Genomic DNA, 16,086 nt, shown 5'->3' with positions numbered 1-16,086 from the left:
TCCACAAGCACAAACCTAAGAATATCAAGGATCTTGAAATGTTCTGCATGGAGGCATGGTCCCTCCCAAAGTGTTCTCCAACCTCTCAGACATTATAGTAAGAGGCTATTTTACTAAACCATAGAACATTTTATATTTGAAGAACGTATTTTGTTAAAATAAAAGTGTACGACTCTCCCATATGTTTGAGCCCAAAATATGACTCATTGCGTGTTGCATGCGACCAACCGACCGACCGACCAAAACTTAAATCCGATTGACTCCAGGTTTAAGTTGTTATAGTTGTTGTGTTCTAGTGGTTAAAAGTTTTATTTTGGGGGTGCCCTGGTGGCTCACCGAGTAGGGCGCGTACCATTTGGCTCAGGCCTTCCCGCAGCGACCCAGGTTCCGGTGTAGCCAGCGGACATCCGGGCCAAGACTTCCTCTTGCATGCGCCGGTCATTGTTTACAGTCCGATTAGCAACTTGAGACATGAGAATGGAGTTGGAGTTGAGAGACGACGTCTCATATGCAGATATCTGTTTATGGAGATTAGCCGACCTAAAACACCTACAAAAAGTATCGATGTTTGTGTATTGTGTGGAGAAATGTTCGACTCGTCGCGTCTCAAGATGTCAACGCTTTTTCAAGTAGAAGAGATGTTAATTTAGTTAAACACTGTTCAAGCCGGAATAAGAGGACTTGTCTGGAGAATTTCTCTAGTAAAAATAAAAAAGTAGCTCACAAAAATCCTTAAGTACTACAGATTTTTTTTTTTTTTTAAACTTTGTTTATCGGATTTTCAATGTAACCAGCATTTATACAACAATTGCACTTGTAAGTTATTTAGTAGGAATATAAAACACATCAACAACAACAATATGACAAGACAGGGTAATCACAAAAAGAAAAAAGAAAAAAAAAGGACAAATTAAGACAGAAAGATAAATATAATAATATAATAATAATAAAAAAATAAAAATGAAAATAGAGAACAAAAAAAGAAACATACAATTGTTTACAGGTCAACTAGATCAGACAATACAGTCCTCCTTAACGTCCTATGTCGTGTATACACATCCCAGGCCTCTTACATCACCAGAATGTGTCATGTCCTCACCTTCATCCAACAAGGATAAAGATAATATATATATATAAATATAAATATACATCACTCTGGAACTGCAGGGAAATGTGGGCGAGCATGAGAAGGGGGTGCAGGGGATTTCCATATAAGTATTACAGTTTTTTCAAATAAAAAAATCATTAACATTTTGTGCTTGTTCCATGGATCTAGCAAATTCCTTGATGGGTAATATCTTTGGGTTAGCTCCAGACTTTATGTATCAATGGCATCACAGGTTCAAGTTTAGGGCTTTTGAGGGGCTTTTTCATGTCTACATATTCTGACTGTCCTAGGAATTACAAATTCATTCTTAGATGAATTGAAACAAACTGTTTTTAATTACATGCAGTTTTGAAACACTTTCCAGTTTGAGATAATTAATGGTGTACAATCATTAAGCAATAATCATTTGAGTTCTTCCCAAGAACATCTGTTATTGGGTTGTATTGTTCATGTATAGCACTGCATTACATCGTATTGTATTGCCCTATTGTATTGTGTATTGTATTGGTATGCTGCAGACTCTGGTACAAAGTGGATCAGTGGGCTGAAGAACAGAAGATTAGCTGGGATTAACTAGTCCATACAACATTTCCAATGCAGCCCACTGTGCACGCACACACACTTAACACACACACACACATTTTAATGCAGAGACACACATCCACACAAACTCACACACACTCACATACACTGCTCTCTCTGTTTAGCTGCAATGTTTTCTGGGCTACAGCCTCTAGCTTTGTCATGCTGACCTGATTTCTGTGGACCTTTCTTCAACACGGAGTCGGCAGGGAGACTAAATGGCTAACATTTATACCCTGAGGTAGGCTGTTTGTCTGTTTAACCTCTATCATTCTGCTCAACTTTCTAGAAGTGGTGGTTTGGTTCCTTGGTTTGATCCCATTTTTCATTTCTAGTGTAGACTTTAACACCACTTACTGTTCGAAATTGGTGATTTTATTGCTAATGCTGAATATCGGACACGTATTTCCTGTACATCTTTTTGACTAAACTGGCTGTATTACGGTGCTATGGTGGCTCAGTAGGATATGTATTATTGATATTGTGGACTTCAATCCAGCTCATGTGGATTGTCCTTGCCATCCCAGTTTAGTTTTGCGGAAACTGAGTGACAGAAATCATGAGGAAGATGTTAACAGAAAAAAACCCTGAAAATATGCACACTTGTAACCTGTCTGAAGATTGAACGTCAGATCATGTATTTTTAGATGATTGGTAAAACAAATCTGTCATCTATGTCATATTTAACCTGTCATGATGTTAGCACTGTTGGACTGCTGAGTGGTCTGTCAGCCGTTCCATCAGCTTACTGTTTCTGAGAATCAGGGCTGTCATTTGGCCAGACCACATTGGAATGGTGTTCTGGGAATGAATTTGACAGGGTGGACGTGCATTCCAGTTGCCATTTTTTTTCTTCCATTATAAAACAAATAAGTACAGAACATTACCGGTGGTTGTAGAACATTTGTACATTTAAACAAGTCACAAGCTCTAACTCTTGCTGCTTTGAACATTCACCAACCCACTCAGCCAATGAAATTACACTTTAACACTCCTCATTATCTCTAAATTGCATTAAAATGAAGCATTTTGTGCCGAGGAAGCATGCCCCTAGACCAGTGGTGGAAAGTAACTAAGTACATTTACTCAAGTACTGTACTTAAGTACAATTTTGAGATACTTGTACTTTACTTGAGTATTTCCATTTGATGCTACTTTATACTTCCACTCCACTACATTTCAGAGGGAAATATTGTACTTTCTACTCCACTACATTTATTTGACAGCTTTAGTTACTTTTCAGATGGAGATTTGACACAATGGATAATATAACAAGATTTTAAAATACAACACATTGTTAAAGATGAAACCAGTGGTTTCCAACCTTTTTGGCTTTTGACGTCTTACAAAAAGCAGTGTGTAGTCAGGTCACATTTCAGATGTCTATGAGTTGTTAACAGCTCCATCAAATAGTGATTTTTCCCTCTAAACCTCACATGGTTTCATTTCAATAAATGTTCAAATGATCCAATATTTCAGCAAAAATCAAAGATTAGAGTAAAAGTCCAAAAACTGAAAACAGATTTGTGTATCGGAACTTTGTTTTTTCTTCTTTCCTCTCCCATTAATCATCTCACGACCCCTCAGATTTATCTGGTGACCCTTTGGAGGGGCCTGACCCCTAGGTTGGGAACCACTGGACTAAACTAGCTAACTGTATGTAAAGTAGTTCAAACTAGCTCCACCTCCAGCAGCTACAACAGTAACATGCTGCTTTCACACTGATGCTTCAGTATTAATAATCTAATGATGTCATATATAATAAAATATCAGTCAGAGGGACCAAACCACTACTTTTACTTTAATACTTTAACTACATTTGCTGCTAATACTTATGTACTTTTACTTAAATAGGATTTTTCATGCAGGACTTTTACTTGTAATGGAGTATTTTTACATTGCTGTATTGTTACTTTTACTTAAGTAAAGGATCAGAGTACTTCTTCCACCATTGCCCTAGACCCATGCGGATAGGTGAGTTCCCCCAGTGAATTCTGCTCACATCACTGGCTATACATATTCCCACCTGGGAACTGTCAGTCCAGTCCAACCACACTACTCTATTGCAACTCAGGGTCATGGATCTTGCACAAAGGTACATCGACATGTTGAGGGAGAAAAGAGAGTCTTCTTCATCTCACCTGCCCAGATATTTTAATCTGGTCTATGGAAACAAACCTTTAGGCTACCAACAGCCACTGGCCTGCAGGACATTTACATAGTATTGTGGTTTTGTCCCAGAGCTCTGTTCTGTAGCCAGTGGTCATCAGATGCCAGGCTGGATGGAAAAACCGTCATCATCACTGGAGCTAACACTGGCATCGGGAAGGAGACAGCCTTGGACCTGGCAAAGAGAGGTAAAGGGCTTGAAATTAACTTTTTGTTATTTATTTCTTAAAGGTGCATTAAGTTAAGTTTTTACTGCTGCATTGATATTTCTCTTCCCAACAGCAAATTATTTTAGACTTAAAGCTGTCAGTCTTGACAAAACACTGTTGTTTTGTTCATCAGACACAAGCCAGTCACAAATTGCTTGACATATCTCACTAAATGTTCATGTTCATTTGTCACCAATGACTTCTTAAAGGAATAGTTCACCCAAAAATGAAAATTCTGTCATCATCTACTCACCCTCATGCCAGTTGAAACACAGGTGAAGTTTGTCCATATAACACACAGGGAGGCTGCCAGCACAACTCCATAGCAGCCTTCTCCAAAACAACTGAAGTCAGTGGGGACCAGTTCTTCAGAGTTCCAAAAAGACCTACAGTATATTTACACCATCATTTAGTGCAAATCTTAACTACAGCTGATTGATTTGCAACAAATAATGGTGTATAGGTCTTTCTATTCACAGTGTGATTGTTTGGCTGTTTTTGTTTTGGAATTCTAAAGAACAGGTCCCCATTGACTTCAGTTGTTTTGGAAAAGGCTGCTATGAAGTTGTGCTGGCAACCTCCCTGTGTGTTATATGGACTAACAAATTTCATCTGTGTTTCATTTGGCATGAGGGTGAGTAGATGATGACAGAAATTTCATTTTTGGGTGAACTATTCCTTTAAGTTAATGCTATTGTTTCAGTTTTGGTTCCCTGTGGTCTTTTTTATTTTCTTAGTTATAATATATCTAACTAGCTTCACATTCACTTCATTCAATCCAATGCCGACTTGCTGTTTAAGTCTGATAAGAGAGAGGACCAATGATGTTGGAGCCAGTTGGAGCCTCAGTATTGGAGAAGCTTTGTGTTCATACAGACACTAGATCACAAAACCTCAACTGTCAAGTAGCTGGTAGAATTGACAGAGTTACCCACCACCAACTGTCTATATCTGGCAGGTTAATGACTGTTAAAGGTAAAGTCCACCCTGGGATAGTCTTCCACTCTATCTCATCAATATGTCTGTGATGCCCAATGCATCCCAGGAGTTTTTTTGTGATGAAGTGTTGCAATTAACTTTGTTTGTGTACCACTTTCCCTGAACTTGCCTCGTCTACTTCTACTTCAGTTGGTGATTTCTTAAGTTTCCCAGAATGCCTTTCAACATCCTCTACTGTCGGTATACATGCAGATGGAGAGAGCTGTAGTGTAGTAAGTTTCTCCAGCCAAGAAACAGTGAGTGAAGAAAGGACAATGCTGTGTTACCAGTCATTAAAGAGGGTGTTGTATTTCACAAACTACTGATAACAGATACTGACTACAGATCTCCAAAGATGCAAGCTGTGGTTGCATTGCATTCTGGTCTATTGAGGCTCCTATAGGTGGAGAAATTATCTCTGCCTCTTCTATGATGGATTTCTCCCTTTATGATTGAACACATCAGTATAATGGTGGGTCTAGAAAGAGGGCCTTGCTCTTTGTTTCTGAGGGACTGAAACCAAAACCTGACATTACCGTTGATGTTTTAGATCACTGAAAATTTTCTGCTGTCAAACTCCATGTAGCTCCACTGGAAATATCTTGACCTAACAGCACGTCGTCTATATTTGGCCAGTTATCCATAGGAATAGGAAAAATATACCACCAAACAGCAAAATGGACTCAGAAATGCAAGATTCATTGCCAATAGTAGTAGTAGTCGTTGTTGTTGTTGTTTTTTTTCTTGTTTTTTTTTTTTTTAACAGTTTTTCTGTTTCAAGACTAGAGAGATGGTAATGTATTCCATTCAAAAACAGAAGCAAGTGGTCAGGCTTATTCAACAAATGGGATAAATGGGAAGTAGTCTGTTCAAAAAGCCTTCTATTTACATAACTATCAAAGAGTATCTAAGAGGCTTTGAGTGCATAACCATAGGCCTTTAAATTAAATTAAAATGTGTTTTTTATGATCTTTTTTCTGGTTTGTCATTGTACAAACTTAACTATGTATAAATTTGGTGTTAATACACTTTAAACTTTAAACAGAGTAACAGTTATTATGATTATTATTATAGAAAAAGATGGCTCCCTGGAAGGTAAAAATTTCCATTCTTAGCTCTGACTGAACTGTACATATATTAGTATTAGTTTTAGCAACATGATAGCCTCGAATGTCTTTGGTTTTGGCTTGTCCTCTTTTTCCTCCTGCATCCCTCTATATATCCATGCAAATGATATTTAACGATATCAGGTTTGGGTTAAAGTTCTATTCTAATCACCCTAGATCTTAGTGCGCTAGGCTAACCTCTTTCCAGGCCATCCGTGTAAATAAGTATTTCTTCTCAAGTGACCCGCGTGGTAAAGTATAGGTTAAATAAAAAAACAAATAAAATACACCACCTCTGATTTCTGTGTTTGCATTAAGGACATTGCATTAAATTGGTTCTAGAATGTCTCTCGAATCTTCTCTGTTGGAATTGGAAACTCATCATCATCCTCAGCATACATTAACTGTGGAGTTCCTCAAGGTTCAATTTTAGGTCCTATCTTTTTTTCACTTACATGCTCCCTCTTGGTCGCACTATAGGCACTGCAAACATATCTCCTTCCACTGCTATGCTGACAACACACAGCTATACCCACCTATATGAAATCCAAATATCCAGATAGCCTAGCCACTCTTACAGAGCCCCTTGTTGAAATTAAGTGTTGGATGTACCAGAATGTTTTTACAACTTACTGAATATAGACAATTTTTACAACTTACCAAAGATTGTACAGTTTGGTTGCCATAATACCATAATTTTGATTCAAAATGAACTTGGCAGTATCAGCAAAAATACATCCAGCTGGCAGAAATGAGAAAAGGAGATTTTAGGGCCCCCAAGTAAAGAGACTTGTTCAGTCCTCTTTCATTCAGTTAAGAACCACCTCCAACATTAAAAAGTTAAGCAATCTGGAGAAAGTCTGGTCATTCCTAAATCTAGGTTTAAGACCGGACCCTCTTGTCATTCCTAAATCTAGACCGTGTCTTCATGCCAGACCTCCTACTCTTAGGGAATTCCTTCTTGTAGAGATCAGTGTCATCTTTTAAGACCTATTTTTAAGACCTATGTGGTTTTATGGAATGATGTTTGTCCTTCCAACATATTTTTTTTTGTTTTTGCTGCTGTCCTCCTCGTGTAACCTTGCTTCTGTGCCCTCTGTTTGTCTTGATTGTCAAGCACTTTGTAATCTACGTTTTGCTAAATTTGCTAGTGTCATACAATTAAAGAAATTATTATTATTATTATTACTCTTCCCTCCCTCTATCTCTACCATCTTCAATCCAGGTGGAAGGATCATAATAGCCTGTAGAGACATCTCAAAGGCTGAGAAGGCCAGAGCAGAGATTGTAGAAATGTCTGGAAACCCAAATGTCATCTCAAGGAAGCTGGACCTGTCTGATACCAAGTCCATCAGAGAGTTTGCCGAGGTCATCAACAGAGGTGAGATTAGAGACAAATATGAATGATTCATTACCATGTCCAAGTCAAATTATCAGTAGAGTACTATTAGTAGAAATGAGAATGGGTACAAATGCAAAATACAATTGATTGCACACTCTTTTAATTGCAAAAACTGACCAATCAATCAGTCGATCAAATATTTTTTCCTTACACGTTCTTCAGAGGAGAGCCAGCTCCATGTCCTAATCAACAACGCTGGAGTGATGATGTGTCCATACTCGAAAACAGCCGATGGCTTTGAAATGCAATTTGGAGTCAATCACTTAGGTGAGATAAGTTTCACACAAAAAAAACAGCTTGTGCCAATCAAAGCTGGAATTTACTTTGAATTCAATCAATTCAGGTTTGATAAGTGAAAATTCTGAAAAAACTTTGGCATGAGAAGTTTACCTAATATAATTTACTAATTAAAAAATTACGACGATAGCTCAGTAGCATAATGAATTGAATTGAAATGAATGGAGTTTAAAATGTGACAGCCACTTTTTATGAAATATACTAGTAACATAAGCTTAATAAGCATTAACTAACCCTTAATTAACAGTTAACGTGACTGGTAATCATTTACTAATGGTGTTCATGTTAACTAAGGTATTAATTTATACATTATTTAATAGTCATCTAAACTATTAAATAATGTATAAAATAATATCTTAATTAACATTAGTAAATTACACATTAGTTAACTGTTAATTAACGGTTAGTTAATGCTTATTAAGCATTAACTAACCCTTAACTTAGTGACCCTTATTGTAAAGTGTTACCAATATAATTTTACAAAATGATTGCTTCCTTTCAGGTAAAGTTCATTATGGATTATAGTATAATATATAGTATAGTATAAGTCATTAGGTAACTAAATACCTTTAACACTTTAACACTAGCATTTTAGAGAATAGATACAAGTGTATTTTTGAAATATTGACCAATACATCAAGTAACTTTTTCAAATTGTCATTATTAGGTCACTTCCTGCTGACGTTCCTATTGGTTGAGCTGCTAAAGCGGTCCGCCCCCTCGAGGATCATCAACCTATCATCTATGGCTCACGCCTGGGGGCGGATCCAGCTGGAGGATATCAATAGTGAGAGGAGCTACCATTCAAGGAGGGCCTACGGCCAGAGCAAACTGGCCAACATCCTCTCTACAAGATCTCTGGCAAGGAGGCTGCAAGGTGGGTATGAGTCACTATGAACTGTTCAAGAGCCAGACATGGTGAGTCACTGGCCACACTCACATGCACAATTCTTCTTCTTTGTGGCATTTTTGCCTTTATTTGACAGTCTATAGTGAAGAGAGACAGGAAAGACTGCGGAGAGACAGAAGGGGATGACATGCGACAAAGGTCCCAGGCTGGACCCAAACCCAGGACACCCCCACAATTCCATTCTTAAAGGGTCTATGTGTAATTTCTGGTCTAATGCTGGCTTCTATCGTACAGTTCTATCGTTTGTTTTTTTTAGCAATTATACAGTCCATCAGGTGCGAAGGTGTTCTCTTAAAGGGTAACCAGAGCCACGGGGAACGTGGGGGGGGGGGGGGGGGGGAGGACTGGCAGGAATGACATTATGAGTGCGCATATAGACGCTTAACTAACAACAACATTGATAAAATATACCGGTGCGGATTTTCAATGCGGACTGCTTGTACACTGTCTGTGGTGCTGAACACCATGGCAACAGTAAACAATGTGTCACAGCTGTATACCTTTTGGATATTCGTTTTTCCTTTCTAGGTTGGCAGTGAGCAAATAAAACTCAGCCTAAATCTGTTTTTGTTAACCGGAAGATGCACATTTAATCTGTAAAGACTTTTTCATACAATATGTATAAACGAATACACACTTTCCCAGGCGCAGTGCTTTACAGAGAGGGACCGAAAAGATTAAACATGCAACATAAACATGCCTAGATATGAAAAACGAATATTCAAAAGGTATACGAACCAGACTCAAAAAACAAGAACATAACACATATAGCCAAAGCCCAATTTCCAAAGACAAATGCATGCTGCGTGGTGGCAGCATTAAAAAAAATAACATTGTCTTACCTTACCGCCTGCATCACAGAACTCCAAACGTGGCCTTTCTCTCCGGGTTGGCACTGATGAAGGTCCTCATTAGGGCATCAATGTCCAGACTGTCCAAAATATCGCCATGAACATGCATGAGAGCAAGGTGTGTCAGTCTTTTTTGTGTCATTGTTGTGCGTAACCATGTCTTCAGACGGCGCAGAGTGGAAAATGTCCTCTCCGATGAAGCAGCTGGGATGGGGAGACTTCTTTGAAAAGAGCCCTTGTTTGTGGATGGAGTTTAGACATACTTGTGGCTATGACTTTTACGGTGTTACAGGGAGAATCGCCGAAGACGTCTCTGATCATTTTCAGCTGGATCTCCAGTCGGGCTCTGTCAAAGTGCAAGGGAAGGTGAAGGAAATCTACATTCACTGTTTGTTCCTTGTTGGCTACCTTAATAACCACATTCTCTCTGAGAGCTGCTGTTTTCATGCCATCTTGGTTGAATCTCCTCTTTAGTTCCTCTGTAACCAAGTCCACTGCTTCATAAAACTGGCGTCGCCATGAGTGTTTCGCTTCTGCCTCTGGCTCTGTTGTGTGCCGATAACGGACTGGGGTTTTTGTCACCCTGCGCTCACCTGGCATTTTCAGTCCCGCTGTGGATACCGTTTGTAGTATGTTCTCCACCACTGCATCATCTCAAAGTGCTTCCATGCGCTTTCCAAGCAATTCAATACACTCAAGGGCACCCACTCCTGGCCACCCACTCGCACGGCTCGAAAAGTGCTTCGCAACACAGGAGGCCAAAGTAGGTTATAGCTTTCATTGCTTGCTTATACAGGCCTCCGATCTTGGCTCTGGTCTCTCCCCTCACACTTTTGTCATGCTTAAGCTGCTCCATAGTTCCAATGATTTCTTTGTAGGCTCTACATACACATTTGATAGCTATTGTTCGTATGCACCATCTTGTTGGACATATGGCCAGTATGGTAACTACCTCATCGCAGCCAAACATTGACGCGTAGAGCTCCTTGCGTTTGGATGACTCACGGATTACCACAGCTATGCCCTGAACAAAGTTCATGGAATCAGCAATGAGACTCACCTCACGGGCGGCCTCTTGAAGAACTAAGTCAAGTGAGTGGTTGGCACAGTGGACGAACAGAGACTCCGGGCATAGTTCTTTTAGTCGTGCCTGAACACCCGAAAACCGTCCTGACATATTACTAGCTCCATCAAAACAGTATCACCGGAGACGTTCGATTGGGATGTTCAGCCTGAGAAATACATCTTTGATGCACTTGAACAGGGTCTCTCCGCTGCTGTCGGGAGCATTGTAAAATCCAAGGAAATCAGCATGAATCTCCATGTTCTCATCTACATATTGCAGCGTCAATGAAAACTGTTCCATTGTACTGGCATCCGTGGTACCATCAGCTGTGAGTCCATAGTACATTACTGACTATTTACGGCACGGGATACAATCTCACTCTGAATAGCGCAGGCGTACTGTTGAATGACTTCATTCTGAATTGTGTCCGAGAGTCAGTTGTCTCTCCTAAGAATCCATTGTCTCTCTTTTGGGAGGTTGTATGTATGTTCCAGCATAAGTTCATACAAAATGCCATCACGGCTGCCACCCCCTTCTTTCCCAGGAAGAGCACTGACCTGAACATCAGTTCCAGAACTTGCCTTGCTATATTCTGAGCTTGGCGGGCAGTGCCAGATAAAAGGGCATTAATTGGGGTGTTTTGTAGAGCAGCGATTTTTTGAATGGCATCACTGTGAAGCTTAGACTTCTCATGCTTGTTGAATTTTTCTGTGGCCTTCTGTCTAATTCATTAATTAGACCTTTCTCCACCGCTTTGACACAGCTAAAACAGACAACGCGATCACCATCCTCAATATAATGCAGCCGTCTCCATTTGTTGAACCAGTTTGCAGTGAATGAACAACAAAACGTTTCTTTTATAAACCGTCTTCCAGGAAAACTGAAGCTGGTTGGTTGGTGTGGTTCGAGTGCCTCTGAAACGTTAGCATTTTGACCTGTAACGTTAGCTTGAACTGCTGGGGCACGGCTGTCAATGTGCTCCCGATTATCAAACTCTGGGCCTGGGGAGGGTGCGTTGGTCGTTTTGGAGGTGCTGGTGCTCGGACTGGGCTGCGAGTCTGCCTCCGCCTGGTCCGCCAATTCGCTGAATCTTTTTTTGTTTTGTTGAGGCTTCCCAAAAAAATCAGAAATGCGTTTTTGCGCCATTTTGACAGGTGGTCATCTTAGCTAGCTACGACAGTGATGATAAGGTCAACAATAGCTACGTGACTAGTCACTTGACGTTACTGACGTAGATAGGCACGGTCAGTAAGGTCATGTGACTAGCATGACACAAATTGCTGCTGTTATGGCTTACTGTTACAGTCATTAGTGTTTCCAATGAATCTTAATGAATTTTCATGAATTTTATTTAATTTATTTATTTTGGGTAAATAAGTTTTTGGGTGCTGCAGCGCCCCCAGCACCCCTACTTCCTGCGGTGATGAGGGTAACTTTGGTATTTTTCAACCTCCACTCTATTTTCCCAACTTTTTGTGTCTAAGTAACTAATGGGGACAACAATTTTTGAAATTGGTCCAGTATTGAGCGAGATCGCTTCAGCCGGCAGCCGCGAAACGGGCTGCAGTGAAATCCGACGGGGCAAATGTGAACTGTCAATGTACGTCCACTAAAAGAGCTTGTTTTGTTTTTGCCACTGACAGGCTCAGATTATTATTATAAGTGTCTGACAACATTGTGGAAAGGACTCTACAGAGAAATTAAACATTTTTCTTTATCTTTCGCTTGATCCGGTCTTTCAAAATCAAAGATTAAAGATATCTCATATATCATTTCTTTTTTTTAGTGTAAATGACGTTGCTGCTGCTTTTCTAGCTTAGTTTATGCGGCGCCGAAAATGTGAACCGGAAATGCTCCACAAAAAATTACGTTGACTCTGTGTTTACTTCCACATCTTGTAAATAAGGTTGATAGAACAGATGGATTGAAAAGGGTGATTGTTGGATTCAGGGGGACCCCACGTCAGTGAAAGCAGTCCGAGGTGGACTTGGGGGGGTCAAGTCCACCTCGGACTGCTTTCCCAATTCTCTTTTCTTGTTTTTCCCTTTATATACTTTGTTCACGTTCCCAGCCTCTTTTGCTTTACCAGCAAACTCCAATGTGTTGCAAGCATCTCCATGGATAAAGCAGTGTCAGAGGCACTTTTTAATATTACAATTGTGTCAATAAGCAACGTTCTCTCTGTATTGCTTCAACTCTCAATCCACTTTTGGTAATGCTTCATCTAGGTGTGGGCCAAATTTGCAGTGGGTAAACAGTTGTTTCAGTGCTACCAACTAATTTGATACTGACTCGACCTTTTGTTGATTTCTTTTCTGGAATCGGAATCTGTTGGCGATCTTAAGCGGTTTTTGCTTGTAATGGTAATGTAGTTTTTCGCATTGGGTGTAGCTGGCAGGACTAAATTCTTCCCAAAATTAAAAGAACAGCTTTAAAAGTCAAATCAGATATATAACACTTTTACTGGTGACAATGGCACTGTGATGAAAGTGACGTTGGCGGTGTAAACTACCTGCAGGTAGTGGAGTGACGGTGTACACCGTCCATCCGGGGATCGTTCGTACAGAGCTGAAGAGGCATATGAACCTGGCCCTACTGGTCTCCTGGAAGATCGTCCGACCCTTCACCAAGACCATCGTCCAGGGAGCCCAGACCTCCATCTACTGCGCTGTGGAGCCCGAACTAGACACACAGACTGGGGGATACTACTGGTAAGCTATGTTCCCCTGTACGCTAGTGGTGTCCAGTCCTGTGCCATGGAGGAGTCTGCAGGTTTTCATTCCAAGCAAACACTGCAGTTCATTTCACTTAAGTGAACTGGAGACTCTAAATTGTCTATATGTCAGCGTCTATCTGTACTGTGAGAGACTGGCATGTGAACCACTAATTCTCTCCAAAAAATCTGGTCACCTAAGACAGTGATTCTCAACCTTTTTCATATGAAGGACCCCTAATTTAGGCTACTACACATTAGAACCATGGACCCCCATTTTATGAGATTTTTTCTCTTGGACCCAAATCTGAGAATATTTTTATTGTTAGATATGATTTTGTCCAGAATCCCATGACTATCTGTATTGTAGGTAGAGAAATAACAGAGAAACTATGATCAAAACAGTCATTCTTCTACATTCTCTACTTCGACTAACTGAAATAATGATGAAGTTTAACAATTCATCAATTTGCTGGGGACCCCCTGGAACACTCTCAAGTACCCCTGGTGGTCCCCGGACCCTACTGACCTAATAAATGGCTTGCTAGGTAACATTAGCAACTGAACCATTGGCAAACATTGATAATAGCATATTGCATACATGGAAGCACTGCATGTACACCAATGTGCTTATTAGAAAATGCCAGACTATGTGTTGTTTTGCTGAATTTGGCTCTTGAAGATTTCCAGCGTAACTAATAGAAGGTTCACTGTTTCTTCAGTCATATTTCTGTTTTGCAAATCTTCTACCACTATGAAGAGTATGTGTATTTCAATCTGTGGGGTGAATTTGTGGAATGGTTTGGATGTGGAGTTAAAACAAAGTACAAACGTAAATCAGTTCAAGAAGATATACAAAAAAAATATTTTTAAGAGGTATATGGATAAGGAAGGGTTGTGTTAAAGGTTTAGTTTTATTTTATTGACATCGGGTGGATATTTGGGTTGTACATAGAATTGGGATAGTTATAAATTGTATATATGAGTTTATAGATGAGTAGCGAGAAAGGGGTAGGGAAAAATAAGTGTATACTTCTTCCTACTGCTTTTCGAACATGTAATATTTAATTTGTGTTGTTTATGAGAATTTGTTTATTGAGTTTGTTGGATAGGTTTATTATTTATTTCATCTTATTGTTATTCTTGTTTTGTTTTTATCTGTTTTTTTTATTTTTTACATGTTCGAAATAAATTATCAATCAAAAAAATATATACATATCAATAAATGTACCCTCTCCTCTCTCTTTCATTCTCTCTCCCCTCCATACAGTGACTGCAAGCTGTCTACTTGTACCAGTGCAGCTAGAGATGATGTGATGGCTGAGAAGCTGTGGGAAGTCAGCTGCCAGATGCTCGGTATCAGCTGGGAGTGATCAGCTGTCCTTCTGATGTCTGGAGAGGCCATTTTACTACAGACCGCATTTAGCTTGGGGCTTTAGAGGGTAAAGGGTAAACCACATGCCATGTATTTTCAATGGGAGATGAAGATTAAATCTGACAATGCTGTTGCTGACTGGAGAGTAAGGGGAGCTGCAGTAAAGGTGTAAATATTTCATTTTGCTGTGCTGAAACCTTCAAAATTCAACTGCTCTTTTAACTTGGACAACACAACTGGAGTCTACTGGGGAAATGTTGTGATATAATAATCCTTTGACTTGACAATGTGTTTGAAAGTTGCCAAAAACCCTGTCTTTAAATATAGAATATACCATATGGACTTGTTAACTTGGAATATGGTGGATGAATACAGTATTTTTGCTGAGAAAAATGAGCCATCAGAATCAGGAGGATGATGTGCAGATACATTCCTGATGTCCTTTGTATGTTAAACTGTATTTATACATAAAGGTGATACATATAGGATTTTAACATCAATAAACATTACCACCAGACATTAGTATAATTACTGTAAACAAATGACACCATCACCAAGAAGCCTCTACCGACCTCTACACTGCATATTTGCCACTTGGGTCGGATTTGGGAGGAAATCTGCTGCATTGCTATCAGAAAACAGACAGAATTATTTGATGGATAGACTATTATCCATTGAGTTGTTTTGGAACATGAATGTGGTGAGTATGGCAAAAGTACAGTAAGAAGAAAATAGAGGGCTTTGCTTGTAGTGGTGCAACTTCATAGAAAAAAGAAACAGATTATACTGTATAAATTCAATAAAAAACATAAAAAATGACCTGGCAAACTGACAATCATCCTGACTTTATGCCAGGCTTTCTCCATTTTATCTTTGTATTTGTATCTGCCGTTTTCCCCCCAAAACACTTGGAAATCCTCCGCGACTGGCTAAACGGATGGTGACAAAAAATGAAACTCGGTTAAACTTTCTGTCCCTCAAAACGGATGCAAATCTGACAGATGGATGCGTCAACAGCCCAACAGACAGAAATCGATCTATCAATAATTTTTTCCCTGGGAAAAGGGAAATATGATGGAGAAGAAAGGTGGACGGCTTAATGGAAGCGCTAGATTTAAAACAATTTAGCTAACCCTCTGTAGACAAAACAAATGTAGGTTATATACAACCTCTGTGAAAGTAAATTCAAATATACATCAAGTTTGATTTATCACTTGAGAACGAAACATACAGTAATATATATTATAATATATATATAATCCAAGAATGAACAAATTGCTGGATGCCCATAAATGAAACAAAATTTAAAAAAATCATTGT

At 39.4% G+C, this 16,086-nt stretch overlaps 1 protein-coding gene across 1 annotated transcript; it reads left to right on the top strand.

Moving 5' to 3' along the window:
• The first annotated feature begins 1,908 nt into the window (after window positions 1-1,908).
• On the top strand, window positions 1,909-14,764 carry LOC139658665 (retinol dehydrogenase 12-like). Its single transcript, XM_071536814.1, has 7 exons — window positions 1,909-1,931; window positions 3,932-4,047; window positions 7,378-7,533; window positions 7,717-7,821; window positions 8,519-8,728; window positions 13,197-13,389; window positions 14,662-14,764. The coding sequence occupies exons 1-7, from the start codon at window positions 1,909-1,911 to the stop codon at window positions 14,762-14,764; spliced, it is 906 nt and encodes a 301-aa protein (XP_071392915.1).
• Window positions 14,765-16,086: the final 1,322 nt, after the last annotated feature.

Source organism: Centroberyx affinis, unplaced genomic scaffold, assembly GCF_046629955.1.
Source record: "Centroberyx affinis isolate AG114_WGS23_722 - 3 ecotype Tasmania unplaced genomic scaffold, CSIRO-AGI_Caff_v1 ptg002948l_1, whole genome shotgun sequence".
In the NCBI taxonomy this organism is placed as follows: Eukaryota; Metazoa; Chordata; class Actinopteri; order Beryciformes; family Berycidae; genus Centroberyx; species Centroberyx affinis.
The sequence above is the reverse complement of the archived record's forward strand: the minus strand, read 5'-3'. Positions and strand labels throughout refer to the sequence as shown.

Bases quoted from the DNA above. Each gene is read 5' to 3' on its own strand.
- LOC139658665 (XM_071536814.1), top strand. From the start codon at position 1,909: ATGGCTAACATTTATACCCTGAG. The intron at 4,048-7,377 runs GTAAAGGGCTTG...TCTTCAATCCAG, and splicing joins CTTGGACCTGGCAAAGAGAG to GTGGAAGGATCATAATAGCC. The intron at 7,822-8,518 runs GTGAGATAAGTT...TGTCATTATTAG, and splicing joins ATTTGGAGTCAATCACTTAG to GTCACTTCCTGCTGACGTTC.